The sequence below is a fragment of the Ranitomeya variabilis genome, chromosome 4 (genome assembly GCF_051348905.1).
Source record: "Ranitomeya variabilis isolate aRanVar5 chromosome 4, aRanVar5.hap1, whole genome shotgun sequence".
In the NCBI taxonomy this organism is placed as follows: domain Eukaryota; kingdom Metazoa; phylum Chordata; class Amphibia; order Anura; family Dendrobatidae; genus Ranitomeya; species Ranitomeya variabilis.
Window position 1 is genome coordinate 515,361,277 of NC_135235.1, and position 21,217 is coordinate 515,382,493.

Consider the following 21,217-nt stretch of genomic DNA (forward strand, 5'->3'; position numbering starts at 1 on the left):
GGCTGCCAAAAAGCCGAGCGTAGCGCTGGGCAGTCCACTGAGGAATGGAGCAGCTGTTGGCTCATGCCTTTGTGTAGGTGGTAGCTACTTTTCACTGGATAGCCCCTTTAACACAAGGTAGGTCAGTTGGTGACAGCTTGGCTATCTGGCTAAATAACCAGGCACAGTGGTATGAGAATCACATTCGCTTTAGTAGTAATGAATATTTGGACAAGGACTTCTCTCTACACAAGCCATTTTGGCCCATGTTTAGAGCTTTGCACCAGGAACTCATGCGGGCCAGGTACTTTGAGCCCATTGTTAAAGGAAAGGAAATGAATGGAGACTTGTGATAAGATGTATGGACTATACCAGTAGAAGCCCATTTAGGCTTGCCGGACATACTGCATGGCTGTCTGCTGAACAATGCTTCGGCTGACTCGTACATCGGAGCACTTGTTCGACCAAGCACACCTGTGTTCTCTGTGAGAAAGCTGTGGAGATATCTCGGAGAGAAGAATGCGATCAGATGTCTGAAATCAGACGTGTGATCAGCATCCCTCCCAGCTATCAGTCGGCCGGTGCCCCCATTAAACTGTTGGCTGAGCCTGTGGCTATCTCCAGATTCAGTCGCCGTGAGCCTCATATATGGGTGCCCTTAGGCCCCTCATCTTATTGCACATTCAGATTGGTGCTTTCTTGTAGCATCCAGCCTCACGGACTATGAATTTAGTGAGTTAAACGTCTGTTCCCCATTTTCAGATCTACTTTGGGATACACATCACTTAGATCTCTCCTCCCCAGATAATACAGCAAGGGCCGCAGTTATAAGCTCATTAAATTTACACATGAACAATTAGCTTTTAGCAGCGTTGGAGAATAATTCTGTATTCGGCAGTGTCAAGGCTGCCTTGTGATCTTATTAAATATGTATGATGGGGGGGATCCTCGCAGGCCCCCTCCCGCTTGCATTTTACAGAGTTCCTCCATTCCTATGGACTTGGCGGCAGGAAACGCTCCTTGCTGAGTAGTACAGGAAGGGAGAGTCAGCAGGTTTTCAGGCAATCTTGTTGTGTCAGCTGATTAGTTTAGTAGTACATCTCAGTGCCAGGTCACCGCACTTTAACCCCTGCTGTGCTGGATCTTCAAGGATCTCAGAGCTTCTTGTTAAGGCACTCCTAATTTTAAAACCTTAAGCTTGGAGCACAGTTATACAGTTCCAGGAAATGTAAAGTGTGTCCATCTCTAGGCTCACTGTGCTCACCATGTACCGGACTTCATTCCTCCTTCCATGTCCTCTGACCATTGTCCTAGGGATATCGGCCTGTAGGGAAGGTGCTGGGATAACTATTGGTATCATTGCTGACCGTGTTTTTTTTGTAATCATTATGGTGTTAGGAGCTGAATGTCTTCTCTATAAAGTTATACTGTGTACAACCTTGTGTGCTTAAGTCTTGTCCCCTGAAGTAACTGTGTGCTTTTATGTCTACAGCTGCTTTCCTTACACAGACAGTATGCCTTGATGACACAACGGTGAAATTTGAGATTTGGGACACAGCAGGGCAGGAGAGGTACCACAGCTTGGCCCCCATGTACTATAGAGGAGCCCAGGCGGCCATTGTGGTCTACGATATCACCAACACAGTATGTATTACATTGTCTATATACCTTTCTTCTTTCTTTATTTTTTTTATATAGCGCTAACATATTCCGCAGCGCTTTACAGGTTGCACACATTATCATCGCTGTCCCCGATGGGGCTCACAATCTAAATTCCCTATCAGTATGTCTTTGGAAAGTGTGAGGAAACCGGAATACCCGGAGGAAACCCACGCAAACACGGAGAGAACATACAAACTCCTTGCAGATGTTGTCCTTAGTGGGGTTTGAACCCAGGACTTCAGTGCTGCAAGGCTGCAGTGCTATCCACTGCGCCACCGTGCTGCCCAAGGCATATACCTGCCTTGATAATCTGGTAATATATTGGAGTAAAACAGGGATGTAAAAATTCCTTGTGATCAGTACTTTAGCCTTCAAAAGTAACTTGTCCACCCCTGTAGTTGAGATGTGAACCGTGTTTGGTTTCTGTTAAATGAGAATAAAGCACTGAACCCATTGATTAGAGCCAGAGATCCAAGGTATGGATAGGCTTTGTAAATCCTAGACTCGGCTGCCCATTTGTCTGACATGTATGGGATCCTGGTCTGGTACACCCGCTTGCTACTGTTCTTTCCTGGCAGAAAACATATACGGTAAGCAGTATAACCTGGTGGTTGAAAAAGGAGGTCAAAATGGGCTGTAGGGATTTGCGCTGTTGAAACACTAAGTGACAGGGTTTTTATCTCAGAAATGGAATATTGTTTATTTCCACTGATTGCACCGTACCGAAAACATAACCATAAAAACAATATCGCTATCCTTGTCAAGGCGTTAACTAAACAGTACATGCCCTGACTATTCATAGATGACTGAGCTAGCCTCAGTTCGGTCACACAAAACAGTAATCATCCATAGCAGCCACTGATATTTGCAGTTTGGTGCACTCAACCTGTGCAGTCTTTTCTTAGAGATTCTGGTTTATCTCGCTCTAACACAACCCACTCTGCTCAGCTTCCCCAGCTGACTGAGACAGATCAACTGCTTTTAAAAGTAGGATCTACAAAACCCAGACTGGAAGTATCGGAGAGACCATTCCTACCCAAGTTCTGGTCGCTCCTAAAACCCAGACACAAAATCCAGGCTCAATAAAACCTTTCAGCAACCTTTTATTGCTGGATCCTTCACCTCCAGGACTTGCATCACCAAGGCTAACCACCTCAGTGACACACATCTCGCATCCAGGACTTTACCTCCTGCTTTCCAACAGAGCAGATGAGAAAAAATAACATTAATAAGGGACTCTGGTAATGGCCGGGGATCATTAAGGAACGTTCAGCAGTTTGATATTTTACGCTTTTCTAAACTTTTAGTCAAAAATGTAAAGCGGCCAGACAGTCCTTTTTGAATAAGGAGGCATGTTGGATAGAAAATGAAGATTGCTGCTGTCTGATGCCACTGTTCGTTACTGTGCCATTATCTACCGGCAGCTTCTAGGGGAGAACATCGGTAGGTCTTTGTAGACTTAGGCTACTTTCACACTAGCGTCGTGCACTGCACGTCGCTATGCGTCGTTTTGTAGAAAAAACGCATCCTGCAAAAGTGCTTGCAGGATGCGTTTTTTTCTCCATTGACTTGCATTAGCGACGCATTGCCACACGTTGCAACCGTCGTGCGTCGGTCCGTCGCCACCAAAAAATTTTGCATGTAACGTTTTTTTGGTGCGTAGAGACCGTCTATTCCGACCGCGCATGCGCAGCCGGAACTCTGCCCCGCCTCCCCGCACATCACAATGGGGCAGCGGATGCGTTGAAAAACGGCATCCGCTGCCCCTGTTGTGCGGCGCTTTCACTGCTTGCGTCAGTACGTCGCAACGACGCAATTCGTCGTGCGTCGTACGACGCTAGTGTGAAAGAAGCCTAAGAAGAGTAACATAGTGTATTGTATGAGCCACAAAACAGTGGATTTGCAGAGAAATGTGCACCTCATGTCTAGTTACTGCGCGTTGTTGTTCGTGCAATGAAGCTAATCCGATTTCTCCTCACTTAGGAAACATTCACCAGAGCAAAAAATTGGGTGAAGGAACTTCAGAGACAGGCAAGCCCAAATATTGTTATCGCCTTGTCTGGAAATAAGGCCGACCTTTCCAGTAAAAGAGCCGTCGACTTCCAGGTGAGCATGTTGCACAAGAGTAACATCACTTGAGGGTAACCAACCGAAATCGGCCCGCCCGTATTAACTCTTACTGTTCATCTGCAGGAAGCACAAGCGTATGCCGATGACAACAGTTTGCTCTTCATGGAGACCTCCGCTAAAACCGCAATGAATGTGAATGAAATCTTTATGGCTATAGGTACGGTTCTGCCATCCGCTACTTCTCATTACTCGGCCTTCATTGCCCATATGGCTCGTGTTTAGCTTCCTCCTTTGCCCTGTAGATTTGTTCAAAGCAGCAAGTGCCTGAAATTAACTATACACATGGGTTAAATGGTTCACCCTGTAGATTAAAGGGGATCTCCTTAAATCATGTCGTGTGCAAAGCCATCATTTTTAGAGCTTTATTCATGCTGAGAACAGTTTGCAACATTAAAGATGTGTCAACCTGTGGGGCCAAATTTATTTTTTATATTTATTTTCTTAAATGCATGTATTTGGGGATAAGAAAAAAAATATTTTTTGCCAATTTGGTTTCATTTAAAAATTTGCACTGTTTGGCTTTTACCGCTTCTTTTGTTTTCCTGTACATTCAACTTTGTGGCATGTGGATTTCATCAACCCAATGATCCAATATTACTATGTGCTTGCCCAATACTATGAATCAGTCCGTATCACACAACGCTAACCCATAGCCGTGAAACAGAAAAAGCACAGATAACTTACTTTCTCAAATAAAATCATTTTTTATTTTAAATAATTTTAACCCCTTCCCGACCTGTGACACAGCGTATGCGTCATGAAAGTCGGTGCCAATCCGACCTGTGACGCATATGCTGTCACAGAATGATCGCGTCCCTGCAGATCGGGTGAAAGGGTTAACTCCCATTTTACCCGATCTGCAGGACAGGGGGAGTGGTACTTCAGCCCAGGGGGGGGTGGCTTCACCCCCCCCCCCGTGGCTACGATCGCTCTGATTGGCTGTTGAAAGTGAAACTGCCAATCAGAGCGATTTGTAATATTTCACCTATGAAAATGGTGAAATATTACAATCCAGCCATGGCCGATGCTATTGCAGCATGTGCCATGGCTGGAGACCCCGATCTGCCCCCACCCCACCCCACCCCACCGATCGCCTCCCCAGTCGTCCTTTTTGCCCCGATCTCCGTTCTGCTCCCCTCCTCCCTCCTGTCGGCTCCCCCGGTCCTCCTGTCCGCTCCCCAGGTCCTCCGATTTCCCCCCCCCCCCCGTGTTCCGGTCCCACCCCCCCATACTTACCTAGCTCCGATGTCCCTCCCGGTGTCTGGCCGTCTTCTTCGTGGGCGCCGCCATCTTGGAAAATGGCGGGCGCATGCGCAGTACTTAGGGCTAGGGTTGCACTTAGGGCTAGGGTTGCACTTAGGGCTAGGGTTGCACTTAGGGCTAGGGTTGCACTTAGGGCTAGGGTTGCACTTAGGGCTAGGGTTGCACTTAGGGCTAGGGTTGCACTTAGGGCTAGGGTTGCACTTAGGGCTAGGGTTGCACTTAGGGCTAGGGTTGCACTTAGGGCTAGGGTTGCACTTAGGGCTAGGGTTGCACTTAGGGCTAGGGTTGCACTTAGGGCTAGGGTTGCACTTAGGGTTAGGGTTGCACTTAGGGTTAGAATTAGGGTTAGAATTAGGCTATGTGCACACGGTGCGGATTTGGCTGCGGATCCGCAGCGGATTGGTCGGTGCGGATTCGTATCAGTTTTCCATCACGTTTACAGTACCACGTAAACCTATGGAAAACCAAATCCGCTGTGCCCATGGTGCGGAAAATACAGCGCGGAAACGCTGCGTTGTATTTTCCGCAGCATGTCAATTCTTTGTGCAATTCCGCAGCGTTTTACACCTGCTCCATAATAGGAATCCGCAAGTGAAATCCACACAAAAAACACTGGAAATCCGCGGTAAATCCGCAGGTAAAGCGCAGTGCGTTTTACCTGCAGATTTTTCAAAAACTGAGGAAAAATCCACACAAATCCGCAACGTGAGCACATAGCCTTAGGGTTAGGGTTGGAATTAGGGGTAAGACTAGGGTTAGGGGTGTGTTGGGGTTAGGGTTGGGATTAGAGTTAGGGGTGTGTTGGGGTTAGTGTTGGAGTTAGAATTGAGGGGTTTCCACTTTTTAGGCACATCAGGGGGTCTCCAAACGCGACACGGCGCCACCATTGATTCCAGCCAATCTTGCGTTGAAAAAGTAAAATGGTGCTCTCTCCCTTCCGAGCCCCGACGTGTGCCCAAACAGTGGTTTACCCTCACATATGGGGTACCAGCGTACTCAGGAGAAACTGATCAACAACTTTTGGGGTCCAATTTCTCCTGTAACCCTTGGGAAAATAAAAAAATTGCGTGCTAAAAAATTATTTTTGAGGAAAGAAAAATGATTTATTATTTTCACGGCTCTGCGTTATAAACTTCTGTGAAGAACTTGTTGGTTTAAAGTGCTCACTATGCATCTAGATAAGTTCCTTGGGGGGTCTAGTTTCCAAAATGGGGTCACTTGTGGGGGAGCTCCAATGTTTAGGCACACAGGGGCTCTCCAAACGCGACATGGTGTCCGCTAACGATTGGAGCTAATTTTCCATTCAAAAAGTCAAATGGCGCGCCTTCCCTTCCAAGCCTTGCCATGCGCCCAAACAGTGGTTTACCCCCACATGTGAGGTATCAGTGTACTCAGGAGAAATTGCCCAACAAATTTTAGGATCCATTTTATCCTGTTGCCCATGTGAAAATTAAAAAATTGAGGCTAAAATAATTTTTTTGTGAAAAAAAAGTACTTTTTCATTTTTACGGATCAATTTGTGAAGCACCTGGGGGTTTAAAGTGCTCACTATGCATCTAGATAAGTTCCTTGGGGCATCTAGTTTCCAAAATGGGGTCACTTGTGGGGGAGCTCCAATGTTTAGGCACACGGGGGCTCTCCAAACGCGACATGGTGTCCGCTAAAGATTGGAGCCAATTTTTCATTCAAAAAGTCAAATGGCGCTCCTTCCCTTCCGAGTTCTGCCGTACGCCCAAACAGTGGTTTACCCCCACATATGAGGAATCAGCGTACTCAGAACAAATTGGACAACAACTTTCGTGGTCCAGTTTCTCCTTTTACCCTTGGGAAAATAAAAAAATTGTTGCTAAAAGATCATTTTTGTGACTAAAAAGTTAAATGTTCATTTTTTCCTTCCATGTTGCTTCTGCTGCTGTGAAACACCTGAAGGGTTAATAAACTTCTTGAATGTGGTTTTGAGCACCTTGAGGGGTGCAGTTTTTAGAATGGTGTCACTTTTGGGTATTTTCAGCCATATAGAACCCTCAAATTGACTTCAAATGTGAGGTGGTCCCTAAAAAAAAATGGTTTTGTAAATTTTGTTGTAAAAATGAGAAATCACTGGTCAAATTTTAACCCTTATAACTTCCTAGCAAAAAAAAAATGTTGTTTCCAAAATTGTGCTGATGTAAAGTAGACATGTGGGAAATGTTATTTATTAACTATTTTGTGTCACATAACTCTCTGGTTTAACAGAATAAAAATTCAAAATGTGAAAATTGCAAAATTTTCAAAATTTTCGCCAAATTTCCATTTTTTTCACAAAAAAACGCAGAAATTATCGACCTAAATTTACCACTAACATGAAGCCCAATATGTCACGAAAAAACAGTCTCAGAATCGCTACGATCCGTTGAAGCGTTCCCGAGTTATTACCTCATAAAGGGACACTGGTCAGAATTGCAAAAAACGGCAAGGTCATTAAGGCCAAAATAGGCTGGGTCATGAAGGGGTTAAAAGATACACATTAAACAATAATAATAAAGTAACCTTAAACCTCAAATGTAAGGGACTGCTTTGGTACTCATCTCATTATGCACTCAATGTATTTTATAGCCAGATAACATTACCAGAAGCAGAACCCTAGAATGTGCACAACCATTAAAGCATACACGTGGTGTCAAGATCCACACCATATAACAATCAAGCCAGGTTAGCAACTACCCAAGTCTGCTACAGCAAAGCTCCCATCCCGCAACCTGAATGCTTTTGGGCTTGAAAAATCATAGCCTACCATCCAAAGCACCCCATCTCGTGTTGCTCAAATAGGGACAATGAAATAGGCATTATACTTACAGAGTGTGAGATGAGTCCACCAGTCCCTCTACCCAGATGCGCGTTTCGTCGCCGAACTTCCTCAGGGGGTGTGTCGGGGAAGAGGGAAAGCCACTTTTGTTTATCTAGCAATACACTAATGGAGGGAGCACTATAAATTTTGAATAGGTCGCTTGTGAGAATATTGTGTAAATGCGTTCTCACCAGCAACTAAGCACTAGATACTGTCATTCTATATTCTATTTTCTTTTAATTTATTAATAAAGTATTTTGTAGCAGATCTGTAGAGCCTTTGCCTTGATAGCGCGCGCTGCTTCGGGCTTCCCTAGCCATAGACTCGGATCTCCTCGGTCGTCTAGAACAGCTGACGAGCACGTGAGCCGTTACTATGGCTGCGTCTGTTTACCTGTACGCAGACCGAGGGTAATGAGTCACTTCCGGATGGCAGGGGAACGATGCGGCGCGCCGAACGCACTCTTGGTAAACAAGGCTCACATGATCAGTAATCCTGGCTGACGATTGGCTGAGGGGCAGCATAAGAGACTGGCTTTCCCTCTTCCCCGACACGCCCCCTGAGGAAGTTCGGCGACGAAACGCGCGTCGTGGTAGATGGACTGGTGGACTCATCTCACACTCTGTGTATAATGCCTATTTCATTGTCCCTATTTGAGCAACACGAGATGGGGTGCTTTGGATGGTAGGCTATGATTTTTCAAGCCCAAAAGCATTCAGGTTGCGGGATGGGAGCTTTGCTGTAGCAGACTTGGGTAGTTGCTAACCTGGCTTGATTGTTATATGGTGTGGATCTTGACACCACGTGTATGCTTTAATGGTTGTGCACATTCTAGGGTTCTGCTTCTGATAATGTTATCTGGCTATAAAATACATTGAGTGCATAATGAGATGAGTACCAAAGCAGTCCCTTACATTTGAGGTTTAAGGTTACTTTATTATTATTGTTTAATGTGTATCTTTTAAAATTATTTAAAATAAAAAATGATTTTATTTGAGAAAGTAAGTTATCTGTGCTTTTTCTGTTTCACGGCTATGGGTTAGCGTTGTGTGATACGGACGGATTCATAGTTTGTGGCATGTGGTCATAACTCAGCTGGGGGAGCTTGATAAAAGCCATAGAAGCTTTGATTTGACTGCTAGAAGGAACTCGATGGATTTTCAGTTAACACATTCTGAAATCAGCAATAGTTGGTGCAACACAGAGGTTATAGAGGGCAAAATTGTTAATGAAACCCAATTACAATTTAACAGAAAACAAAGTGACAGAATCTTTAACAAAGGAGGTTGTTTTTTTTTTTTTTTTGTTTTTTTTTTGTGTTCTAGGAAGTGGAGAGACCTCTACAGGTGAAATGTAGTATTGCACATTGTCATCCAAGTGAATTATCCTTGAAATACATAAATTAGTGAGACCTGCTTTTTGTACTTTATGCTGTGTCTCAGGGGACCCTATTGTAGGGTCTACTAAACCTGGATCAGAACATACACTTCATTATTGGGAACTAAATAAAGACCTGATGAAAGTGCCAATTGACCATAAATTTGGACCTACGGGTCATTCCATATCAAGTGATCCAAATATGAATATTTTTTTTACCTTACGTCTTTAGATTTTTGTTTTTTTTTGTTTTTATGAAGTACAACTTTAGTTAAATACAAATTAAAAGTTTAGAATTTTTTTCTTCATCAGTTAATTTTTTACAGATTTTTAAAGTTTTGAAAAAGCATGGATTTTGGCCTGGTATGGCTTTACATTTGTTATCATATCTCGGGCTAGAATTAAGATAAAGAGTTGGGAGAGGCATCATTTTTCTCAGAACGGTACCGGCTTTCATTTGATATGTCACAAGACTATGTTTCTTTATATTTTGTTTTGGAGAAATCAAATTAAAAACTTTGATGCGCAATTCTGAAAAAAACGTATTTTTTAAAATTGTGAAAACATGCATGTGTGTTACTTGTGTCCTTGTTTATATTTGTACAGGGATTCAACTTGGGATCTATCACATTTGTATTTTTTTTTAAGCCTTGAATCATCTGATTTTGTTTGTGTGAGTTTCTTCCTTTTTTCTTTTCAAATTACAACTTATTGCATTCAACATTTATATGTAACAATAAAGAAACGCAAAAAACAACTACTGAAGTGCCAGAATAAATACATCTTAATCATCATAACAACTTGCTCAGCATTTTTAACCTGAATTCTTTGAACAAGCCAAAAGATAAAAGGTGATCATATCCTCCAGTGTGATTTTCTAAATACAGTCTCGTCCTAATTATGTTAAAAACAAGATTAAAAGAACCAATATTTTTACCACCTATTTATACATGGAACAATTTTTTTTCTACTATATCACTAAACATGTCATTTCTGAAGTGTTTACGAAGAATAGTCCAGTAGTTAAATCCTCGTACTATAAAATATGAACTAATCAAACAATTAATAGTAGGTTTTTACACTGGCCTTCTATCATCAATGTGTCCCTTCTAGAGGATGAAATGTCATCTTGCCCATAAGCGCTCACTAGCAATGGCCGTTTCCTTCTGTGTCAGAGTATGTGCGGCCTGTCATGGTGCTCGGCTCCAACTGAGTCATATTTTTGTTCACTTTTACAATGTCTGATTTTCTTGGATACACAAAGGACGGCGCTGGACCAGAAAGTACAGAAAAGTCCTTTCTACGTCTTCATTTTCACAATCTTTGGAGAGTCCAGTAGCCACCAGCGCTAATTATATTCACAGGTCACATAACCAGTTGTCATCCATTGCCGATCTTGTGCCGCCTTCTACCACGTCATGGACGTCACTGTCTTTATTTCCACTACATGGGATGACAGTCCGGTATTGCCGAGTCCCTGTGATGGGTTCTGCTTCCTGTAACCGATGTTATAACAAACTCTCCTCCTCTTCGTAGTCCTGGTTTGTACAATACATGAACTGGATGTTAAGAATATTTTTCTCCCTCCATTTGAGGAGTTGCCTGGGTGATAAGATTTGGTGGGAATATGGCCTCTGGAGCTGACGGCCGGTCATCTGCTCTGCAGTCATCGTCTACTCCTGGTCATTCTCAGCCCTAACAAAGCTTCTCCTCTGTCCTCTCCTGCTTCTAGGTGGTAACATAATAAAATAATACAGTAATATCTAGCAATCATGGATTATTTGGTATCTATGGACCCCACACTGTTAGACCACAGGCTGAGCAGATCTGAAATCAAGATTTTTGAAATGACACTGTAATAGTTTTATTTTTTAAAATATGATCCCATCATGATCCCAACTTGTATTTTGGTACAGATGTGAATAGGAGCATAGCAGGCACATGTGCAGTTTTTGAAATTTTTAAATTAAACGTTTTTTTCGGAAATGCGTTTTAAAGTTTTGCGCTTGCGTTCACATAGGTAAAATATTATCAAAGATACTCTTGTGACATATCTGGTGAAAGCCTGTACTGTTCTGAGTAGAATGGTGTTTATTTTGTTTCTCTATCTCTTTTCTAGCCTGAGTTATGGGGAGAAATGTAAAGGCAGGCAACACCGAAATTCGCACTTTTTCTGAACTTTGAAAATCAATAAAAAATTTAAAAAAAAATCTAGAATTTTTTTCTTCACATTTTGCATTCTCTGACACACTATTACCAAATAACAAAATCTCAAAAGAATTAAAAATATAGTGGTAATCATTAGTTCACTTGACATGGAATGACCCCTACACTGCATTGTTTTGTCTTGTCAATACAACTCTCATTTCATGTTATAAACTTTTTACTCCTTTAATTATTTGCAGCCAAGAAACTGCCGAAGAATGAGCCACAAAGTGCACAAGGCGCCCCTGGAAGAAATAGAGGAGTGGACCTTCAAGAAAATAGCCCACCTGCAAGGAGCCAGTGCTGCAGCAATTGAGTTGTGTATCAGTTTCCACCACCGTGTACTTCCTTATCGCTCATCACCTGGTGGTGGGCAGAGAGGAACCAAAAACATAGAGATTTACAATTTAAAAAAAAAAATAAAAAAAATGTCAAAATAAATAAATTAAAAAATGACCATCAATAAAACCAACAGAGATGAGACTGGAAATCCACTTTAAGCCTAATCAGTTCTTAGGCCCCTGCAGAATTGATATGTCCACCCTGGTTCTGGAGGGGCAAGGATGGGCGCTGTGACTTGTATTTCATCACCTGTACCACCACTCCAGCTTCCGATTGATCAGCGTCCTGACTGATATCTCATTCCACCTGCACTTTTTTTTTTCCTTGTATAAATACTAATTCAATTTTTAAGTCTTAAGTCACTTTTAATATATATATATTATAAATAAAACTGTAGTATGATCTGATTAACCTACTCCGATTTCCCTCCTCTTACCCCTCCTCCGGGCGGCTGTGAGAAGGGGAAGCTCTGGGAAATGTGTGACGCTTCTAATCCACTTTTGATGAGCGCCTTGATCATGAATCATTCTTAAGCCGTATATTGTAAGGACAGAACGCTGTGTACATTGACATGCATATATGTATGGAGTGTATATGAATATATATATATTTTTCTTTCTTAAAATGTTTAATCCCCTTAATACTGTATGCCTTTCTTTAAATTATGTTAATCTAAAGGCCTTTGTAAAATAAAGTGGGATGGCTCCTACTGGAATGGGATGACAGAGGGAGAGTTACTTTAGCCCCTTCCTTTACTTTTTATAATTGCGGCTTTCTCATATTCATTTCTTATGCAGCTAAATAGAATCAGATGAAACCTAAAATGACCACATATTAGTAAACTGGAATGAGGGCGTTCTCACTGTAAAGGCTGAGGCGGGTGTATGTCAGGGTCTGTAAGGAGTGCTCGGACTGACCGTGGGTCTCCCAACCTGAACTTGGTCTCAGACCAATATGAGGCTGTACATTCTACAGGGTGGGCCATTTAAAAAGTTGGATTCAAAATGGCCGCCATGGTCACCACCCATCTTGAAAACTTTTCCCCCTCCCATATACTAATGTGCCACAAACAGGAAGTTGATATCACCAACCATTCCCATTTTATTTAGATGTATCCATATACATGGGCCACCATGTAGTCAAAAGACTTGGGTTCTCTGGCATTGTCCTGTGAAATATGCCTGTCTGAACCCAGCCTTAGTCTAGTGGTGCTTGTCATTTATCTAAGCTGTTGTGGCAGCCTTTTTTTTTTTTTTTGCAAAATTATCCTCTGGCTTTTTTTTTGTGTGTGTTTTTCAGTTATTGATGAAGTTCATGTAACTACTTAAGAAAGAGATTGAAATGTTTTGTACAGCAAAGACAAATACCAATGAAGGTTGGCTGTCCATTTTCCCTTTTACTAATATGTGACCATTTTTGTATAAAGGGTGGGGAATCCTTTTTTTGGATACTCTGTTAAATGGCCGATTTCCTAAAATACTCACTGGAAGACTATTCTCACTGTTTGGGAGTTTTTACAATCTAAAGTGAGTGTATTTGTATTTTTCCACCATATCATGTTCTTCCAGATTATCAAAATGTAAAGACGTCTTTTAAAGAAAAAAGAAATTTTGCCATGTTTCCTTCTTGTAATATTATCCCTGTCAAATACATTTTAAAAGGTGTAAGACTGTATGGCCGGAGCGCCTTGCGTAGTAATTCACATGTGCTACCATGTTCTCCATTCCCGCAGACGGATTTTTAGGGAGCGAAGGTGAGCTGTACATGACGTGGGTCATTTATATAGCTGTGGTTTGTGATGCGTGTCGCACAGCACTGTTAAGGGTTCATTCCATCTGGCTCCACTTAATAGGGATTTCTCTTTTTAAATGACTTTTGTGAATCCTATAAAAAAAAAAAAAAAAATGTGACTGCATATCAGAAAATTGCTTATTTCTCTGCCCATAAGCCCATGTGGTGTAATTCATGTGGGTACAATTTGCACAAATGCAGGGAGATGTCCCGCTTGGGTCAGACAAGTCTTAATTAGTGATGAGCGAGTATACTCGTTGCTCGGGTCGTCTCCGAGTACTTGTGACTGCTCGGAGATCTAGTTTTTGTGGACGCAGCTGCATGATTTACGGCTGCTAGCCAGTCTGAGTACATGTGGGGGTTGCCTGGTTGCTAGGAAATCCCCACATGTATTCAAGCTATCAGCTGTAAATCATGCAGCTTTTTCAACAAAAACTAAATCTCCGTGCAGTCACAAATACTCGGAGACCACCCGAGCGTGCTCAGTAAATCCCAAGCAACGAGTACACTCGCTCATCACTAGTCTTAATATATTTAACGCACTCTAGAGAATTAGCATGATGTTGCCCTGCACTGATCAGTAAGGCAAGGAATCCGGCATGGCCCACCAATGTCCGATTTAGGGTCATCCACTCAACTTGTAATGTAATTTAACTTTTTTAAGGGGGAAGCGGTGAAACAGATTTGTGAAGCAGTAAGGTGACCTGAGGGGGGGTTGGGGGGTGTTCTTTATTTCTTTCAGCCCAATCACTTGACCAAATAAGTTATGAGTATTAAAGGGATGGGAATTTCTATTTTTTGTTTCCTTTCCTGTATTTTGTATTGTATGTTCTCTGAAATATGTACTCAATCAGTATATCTTGATAATACAGTACGTACCCAACATATACTTTGTTTCTTTTCTGTATGTAAAAGGTTAATTATTTGCTACATGAATTCTTATTGAGACTAAGAATTTGGACTGTCATGAGTGCATCAAGCTTGTAATGTACCAGTCATACATTTGTCTTACGTCACTGTTATTAATATTTAGGGTATGTGCAGTGGCATGTAAGTTTGGACACCCCCTAGTCAAAACTACTGTTATTGTGAACAGTTAAGCATGTTGAAGATGAAATGATCTCTAAAAGGCCTAGAAAGATGACACATTTATTTTGTATTTTAGGCAAAAACATACAGTACATTCATCTTTTACATTTTAAAAATTACCAAAAAGAAAATGGACCGCTGCAAAAGTATGGGCACCCTGCATGGTTAGTACCTATTAGCATCCCTTTTGCAAGTATTACAGCTGGTAAATGCTTTTTGTAGCCAGCCCAAGAGTCTTTCAGTTCTTGTTTGAGAGATTTTCATCCATTCTTCCTTAGAAAATTCTTCCAGTTCTGTGAGATTCCTGGGTCATCTTGCATGAACAGCTATTTTGAGGTCTAGCCACAGATTTTTAACCATGATCTGATCAGGGGACTGTGAGGGCCATTGTAAAACCTTTAGTTTGCGCCTTTTGATGTAGTCTATTGTGGATTTTGACGTGTTTAGGATCATTGTCCATTTGTAGAGGCCGTCCTCGCTTCAGCTTTTTTTTTTTTTTTTTTTTTATACAGATGCTTGCATCAAGAATTTGTTGAAATTTAATTGTATCCATTCTTCTTCCCTCTACCCATGAAATGTTCCCTGTGCCAGTGGCTGCAACACAACCCCAAAGCACGATTGATCCACCCCCATGATAAATGGTTGATCTTTTCCTGCAATTCTACATCTTTTTCTTTTTTTTTTTTTCCTCTACACATGCCTTTGATCATTGTGGCCTAAGAGTTTTAACCTCATCGGACCAGTGGACTTGGTTTTTCTCCAAATGCATCAGGCTTGTTTAGATTTTCTTTTGAATACTTCTGACACTGAATTTTATGGTGAGGCTGCAGGAGAGGTTGTCTTCTAATGATTCTTCCATGAAAGCCATATTTGTGCAGGTGTCTGTGAACAGTAGAAAAATGTACCACAACTTCAGAGTCTGTTAAATTTTTTAAGGTTCTTTGTAGTCAAGCAGGGTTTCTATTTTGTCTCTCTAGTAATCATATGAACAGATATCACTGAAATTTGACTTGGTCTTCCAGACCTTATCTTGACCTTCACTGTTCCTGGTAACTGCCATTTCTTAACTACATTTCCAACTGAGGAAAGCAAAGTGTTTTCAAGTTGCTCTATCTTCTTATATCCTTCTCCTGCTTTGTGGGCTTCCTCCATTTTCAGAATCTTAGGCAGCTGCATAGAAGAACCCATGGCTGCTGTATTTTTGCCAAATATTAGAGGAGGCTAGCTTTTTTTTTTTATAAAGCTGGGAAATTTGTATCGCCTGGCCTTTCCTTACAATGATAGGGTTATGTTTTGTTCATGAACAGGCTAAGGTCTGAAATCCTGGTTGAAGTTATCTGAGCAAGAGTCCAAGAGTGCCAAAACTTTTGCATTGGGTATTTTATTTTTAATTTTTAAAATGGGGAATTTTTTTTTAATTTTTTTTGCCTAAAATACAAAGGAAATATCATCTTTAGGCCTTTTTAGAGATAATTTCATCCTCCGCTTGCTTAACTATTCACAGAAACAGTAATTTGGACCAGGGGTGTCCATACTTTTACAATCCACTGTATATCTGTTTAAAGGGGTGTTCACTTATTGAGAGCCTTAAAAGGAATCTGTCTCCCCAAAATTGGCCTATAAACTTAGGCCAGCGGCATCAGGGGCTTATCTACAGCATTCTGTAATGCTGTAGATAAGCCCCGGATGTAACCTGAAAGATAAGAAAAATAGGTTATATTATACTCACTCAGGGGCGGTCCCGCTGCGGTCCGGGGCCTCCCATCTTCATACGATGTCCTCTTCTTTGCTTCCTGCCGCGGCTCCTGCGCAGGTGTGCTTTATCTGACCTGTTGAGGGCAGCGCAAAGTACCGTAGTGAGCAGGCACCAGGAAAGGTCAGAGAGGCCCAGCACCTGCGCACTGCAGTACTTTACGCTGCCCTCAACAGGTCCGATAAAGTACGCCTGCGCCGGAGCCACGACAGGAAGACAAGAAGAGGACGTCATCGTATGAAGATAGGAGGCGCTGGACCGCCCCTGGGTGAGTATAATCTAACCTGTTTTTCAGAATATATTGGGGATTTATCTACAGCATTACAGAATGCTGTAGATGAGCCCCTGATGCCAGTGGCCTTAGTTTATAAGCCAATTTTGGGGTGACTGATTCCCTTTAACTTGTCAAACAGGAGAGTGTGTGCACACAGGGAGCAGAGCTGCTCCAAAAAGAAAAAAACAAAACTGTTGCTATATGGCTACTATATTTTCAGTACAGGTAGTGTGGCCAAAGATCTCACTATGCCTCTAAGTTGTAGTGTTGGTGTATGGGTTCGTATTGTGACCTGTAGGGTACCATGACTTTGACAAAAAAAGTAATAAAAAAAAAAATTCAAGTTTTGTGACTTTGGTTCACAGTCTGTGCACCCTGCGTTTTTTCAATCTGACTCCATTCACCAACACTTTGTTGTATCAGTGCCTTCATGATCCTCAGCTGCTTCGTGGCCTTAGTCCCCCATCTGCCCTGGCCTAAAGTTTTTCTTTTTGAACATATTTCCCATCCACTTGAATCCACTTCGAGCTTTGGCTCAGAGAAGTGCTCCAAAAATTGAATTTTTGCCGTCCGCTTTATGATGTGAATAATCTTAGTGACCATATCGATGTAAAATGAACAAAGCCACCTTCCAGTTCTCATGTTACCCATCACACATTGACAAAAGTGAGTGACATCCAGTCCCTGCCATAAATGAAAAGGCATTGTGTAAAAAATGCTAAAGTAACATTTGGCTGCGGTATTTGTAGCAAAGGAAATGCCACGAGAAATTCCACAATTACCGTATCTAAAGTGTAGGATCAGCTTATGGTGGGGGATCTTGGCTCTGGAACCCACACTGATCTATAAATGACTATGTGGCTAGGGGCTTCCTTTTGCAGACTGGTACACCCCTTTAGGCTTTCTTAGTATAGGGGCCGCCCCTGGCTGCACAGATTGCGTTTGTGGTGATGACAACCACTACGCTCCAGTCAAACATAAGGGTTATCTGTGGTCGGATGTCCCCAGCTGGTGCCAGCTTCCAATGCCGCACTCTCTTTATTAATTATTGATCTAGCCTGTAGCACTGCTCTCCACAGCAGAAATGGCTTCATTGTGATGGCTACTGGGCATTTTATGTAATCAAACCCGTAGCTTTTGGCTTCCGAGAAAATTTCTGATCTGTGCAATGGCAGAAGGGCAGCTGGTGTGTTATTAATAGAGAAGAGACGGGGGGCTCTGAGCGCTGCTACTTCCCAGCCATGAAAATCATTCACACTTCAGAGCTCGAGCCTCATTACAGAAAGCTTGTTCTGCAGAAAGTGTGCAGCGCTGCGATCAATTCAGCCTCATGCTCTCTGCTGCTTGTAGAGAGGCTCTTCTGTAGTCAATATAGTTTATTAACCCATTAATGAGCAAAAGGCTTTTTATTTGAAGTTTTCCAAGTGCAGACATGACAAAGGAAAAGCTGCACGTAGATGAGGTTCTTCTGCTGATTCTCAGAGCCATCCCAGGGAAGAGACACCGGTCAATACGAAAGGTTGTCTCCAAGATCGAAGGTTCCAGAGGTGTTTCCTTTCCCCACACCGTAACAACTGGGCTTTGTTTTCAGATCTGGAGTAATGGGGATCACACGATTTTTGTAGAGGAAATCTGCAGTGAATGGCAGGGGACAGCATGGTGGCTCAGTGGTTAGCACAGCAGCCCTGCACCGATGGGGTCCTGGATTCTATTCCCACTAAGGACAACATCTGCTAGAAGTTTGTATCTTCTCCCCGTGTTTGTGTGGGTTTCCTCCCACATTCCAAAGACACGGTGATAGGGAATCTAGATTGTGAGCCCCAATGGGGACAGTGATGATAGATATATGAAGCACTGCGGAATATGGTGACGCTACATAAGTAATGTAACAATAAGATCATACATTCAGAATGCAGATTTCCAAAACCATAGACTATAAACAGCTTGCAGATGTCGGCTATGTTATCTGGCATTTACCTTTACTAGCAGCGATCAGTGCTACCCCAATGACTATAGGAGTACTGCTCGATATAGTACAAGCGATCACACGTTTCAGTCCACTATGAAGACTGAAATGTGAAAAAAGTTGGATATTAAAAATAAATCAATCAAAACTTAGTATGTCTCTAATATTATAAATGGAAACCTCAGCTTGCCACCTAAACAAAAAAACAAACTAACAACTTTTCACATAGCTCCTTTGATGGGGGAAAATAATGACGGGTCTTGGAATATGGCAGCCCAAACCAACTTTTTTTTTTTTTTTTTTTACCAGTAAGGGTATGTTAAGTATTTGATGCAAACATTTCTGGAAATACTGTAGTGTTGGGAGGAAAAATGCACTGTAAAATAGAATAGATTGAAAACACTGAAAGAATTGGCGCTGCAGGTTTGAAACTCCTCTCACTTCTGCAAGAAAGAAATACTGTAAGTACTATGTGCTGAGACTGCAGGATCCTCATTAACTTTGCTGGAACTAGAAATCTTTCAATTTTTGTGACAATTGCATGGAAAAAAGCAGCAAATACTTGGTGTGCACATTCCCAAAAATAATAAAAACCAAAAAAACCTATACACAATATTCGTACTGACCTAGAGAATAATTTTGTCAGGGCACTTAGACTGCACAATTAAAAGTATAAAAATAAAGTCCCCCAATAAAAATGGGGGTAATTGATTCCCCCACCACCACCATTTTTACTGCACTTGGAAAATTTTATTTGACATTTTCCTTTACTGTGTATGGAAAAATAGTTGTAGTTTTGAATGACATAATTCACTATCTCAGTCCTCATATGTCAGTCGGGGCAAAAATTAAAATGTTATGGTTATTTGAAAAGGAAAGGAAAAATGAAGGCACAAAAATTGGCTGCATCTTGGGGTTAAAGTGTCTTGATTTTTTGGAAGGTTGCATGCACCTGTTTGTAGCCATGGGCATAGCTCTCCTGTGTTGTGGCACTGCTGATGTTTGGCAGTACAGTGCCCATAGAGACCTTACTGTATTTCAATGTCCGCATACTTTTATATGCTAATGCCTCCATGATACAGTGCATTGTGTGACAGAGTACCAATTACTTAGTGTTATGGACGTTAACGTGAAAGACTATCCAGATTTTGTACAACAATTTATTTTTTTTAAAGTTATGACTATTTAAACTGATAAAGTGCCAGTCCTGTGTTGTTGTTTTTTCACCAGCTTATCACTAAATGTATATTCACTGTCGCCATGTTCTGCAGTTGTCGGCACCTCTTCGGTCCTGTTCTGCTAGTTGTCACCTGCCAGATCACTCCAGTGTTTGCTGGGTGGACCGAAAGTCACTTCTCAATGCAAGTCTATGATAGCCAGAACAAAACTCTCATAGCCTTACATTAAGAACTTGTGACCTTTTGCTCTGACTTCTGGTCAGGCAGGCGTGGTGGTGACAAGATGGCGGAATGGGACCGGAGCGTCACCAGTAAGCTGAAGACGGCAGCTGGTACTTTACTAGGGGAAGGGAATAGAGATTAGTGATACCACTCCTGTGCTGAAATAAATATGAAAAAAATGGCAGAGTGGTTCTTTATTTTCTAAAACTGCTTAAGGCTACTTTCACACTAGCGTTAACTGCAATACGTCGCAAATGCGTCGTTTTGCCGAAAATACGCATCCAGCAAAAGTTCTTGCTGGATACGTTTTTTCGTCATAGACTAATATTAGCGACGCATTAGCGACGCATTGCAAAACGGCGCGTCCGTTTTGCGACGCTTGGGCGTGTGTTAGCGGACCGTCGGGAGAAAAAAAACGTTACATGTAACGTTTTTTGCTCCCGACGGTCCGCTTTTTCCGACCGCGCATGCGCGGCCAGAACTCCGCCCCCACCTCCCCGCACCTCACAATGGGGCAGCGGATGCGTGGGAAAAATGCATCCGCTGCCCCCGTTGTGCGGTGGAGACCACGCTAGCGTCGGGAACGTCGGCCCGACGCACAGCGACGGGTTGTTCCCGATGCTAGTGTGAAAGTAGCCTAAGTCCTTGCCTTTTCTAGTTCGTTTTTATTACCAAACCTAAAGGGGTTCTTCAGTCATTTGATAGTAAAGACCTATCCAAGGACTAGGTCATCCATCCAACTGGTGGATATACGACACTTGGCTCCTCCATTTATCAGCTGTTATTGGCTCCAGTAGCTGCCAGATGTAAACTTTTGAACAGAGCTGCACTTCACAGTTCTGTTCACTGCGTAGCGGGTCGCTGACACTTACTGCAGGTCAGCTACGGTTCAAGAGACTAGAAAATCTGCAGCAGCCACTACACAACATTTCCATTCAATGTTTATATCCAGCCAGAGCTAATAACAGTCAATGGGGGGGTTCTAGGTGTCACCCCTCCCAATCTGATATACTAAGGATAGGTCACAGATACCATATGACGGGACAATTCCTTTAACATATTTACATCTTGAAACCTTAATGTGATCCCAGAAATTAACCCAATGCCCCACTCCAGCCCCCAATAAATTAGTTTTCATTCTACACCATATAATCTTATA

General features: G+C 42.2%; 1 protein-coding gene across 1 annotated transcript in view; it reads left to right on the plus strand.

Moving 5' to 3' along the window:
• Nucleotides 1-14,463, plus strand: part of RAB5C (RAB5C, member RAS oncogene family) — a 39,250-nt gene extending 24,787 nt beyond the window's left edge. Inside the window, exons 3-6 of the mRNA XM_077252138.1 lie at nt 1,472-1,623; nt 3,625-3,747; nt 3,835-3,928; nt 11,644-14,463. Of these exons, the coding sequence (XP_077108253.1) occupies nt 1,472-1,623; nt 3,625-3,747; nt 3,835-3,928; nt 11,644-11,759 (485 nt within the window). The 3' untranslated portion in view covers nt 11,760-14,463. The remainder of the gene's footprint in view (nt 1-1,471; nt 1,624-3,624; nt 3,748-3,834; nt 3,929-11,643) is intronic.
• The last annotated feature ends 6,754 nt before the right edge of the window (nt 14,464-21,217 follow it).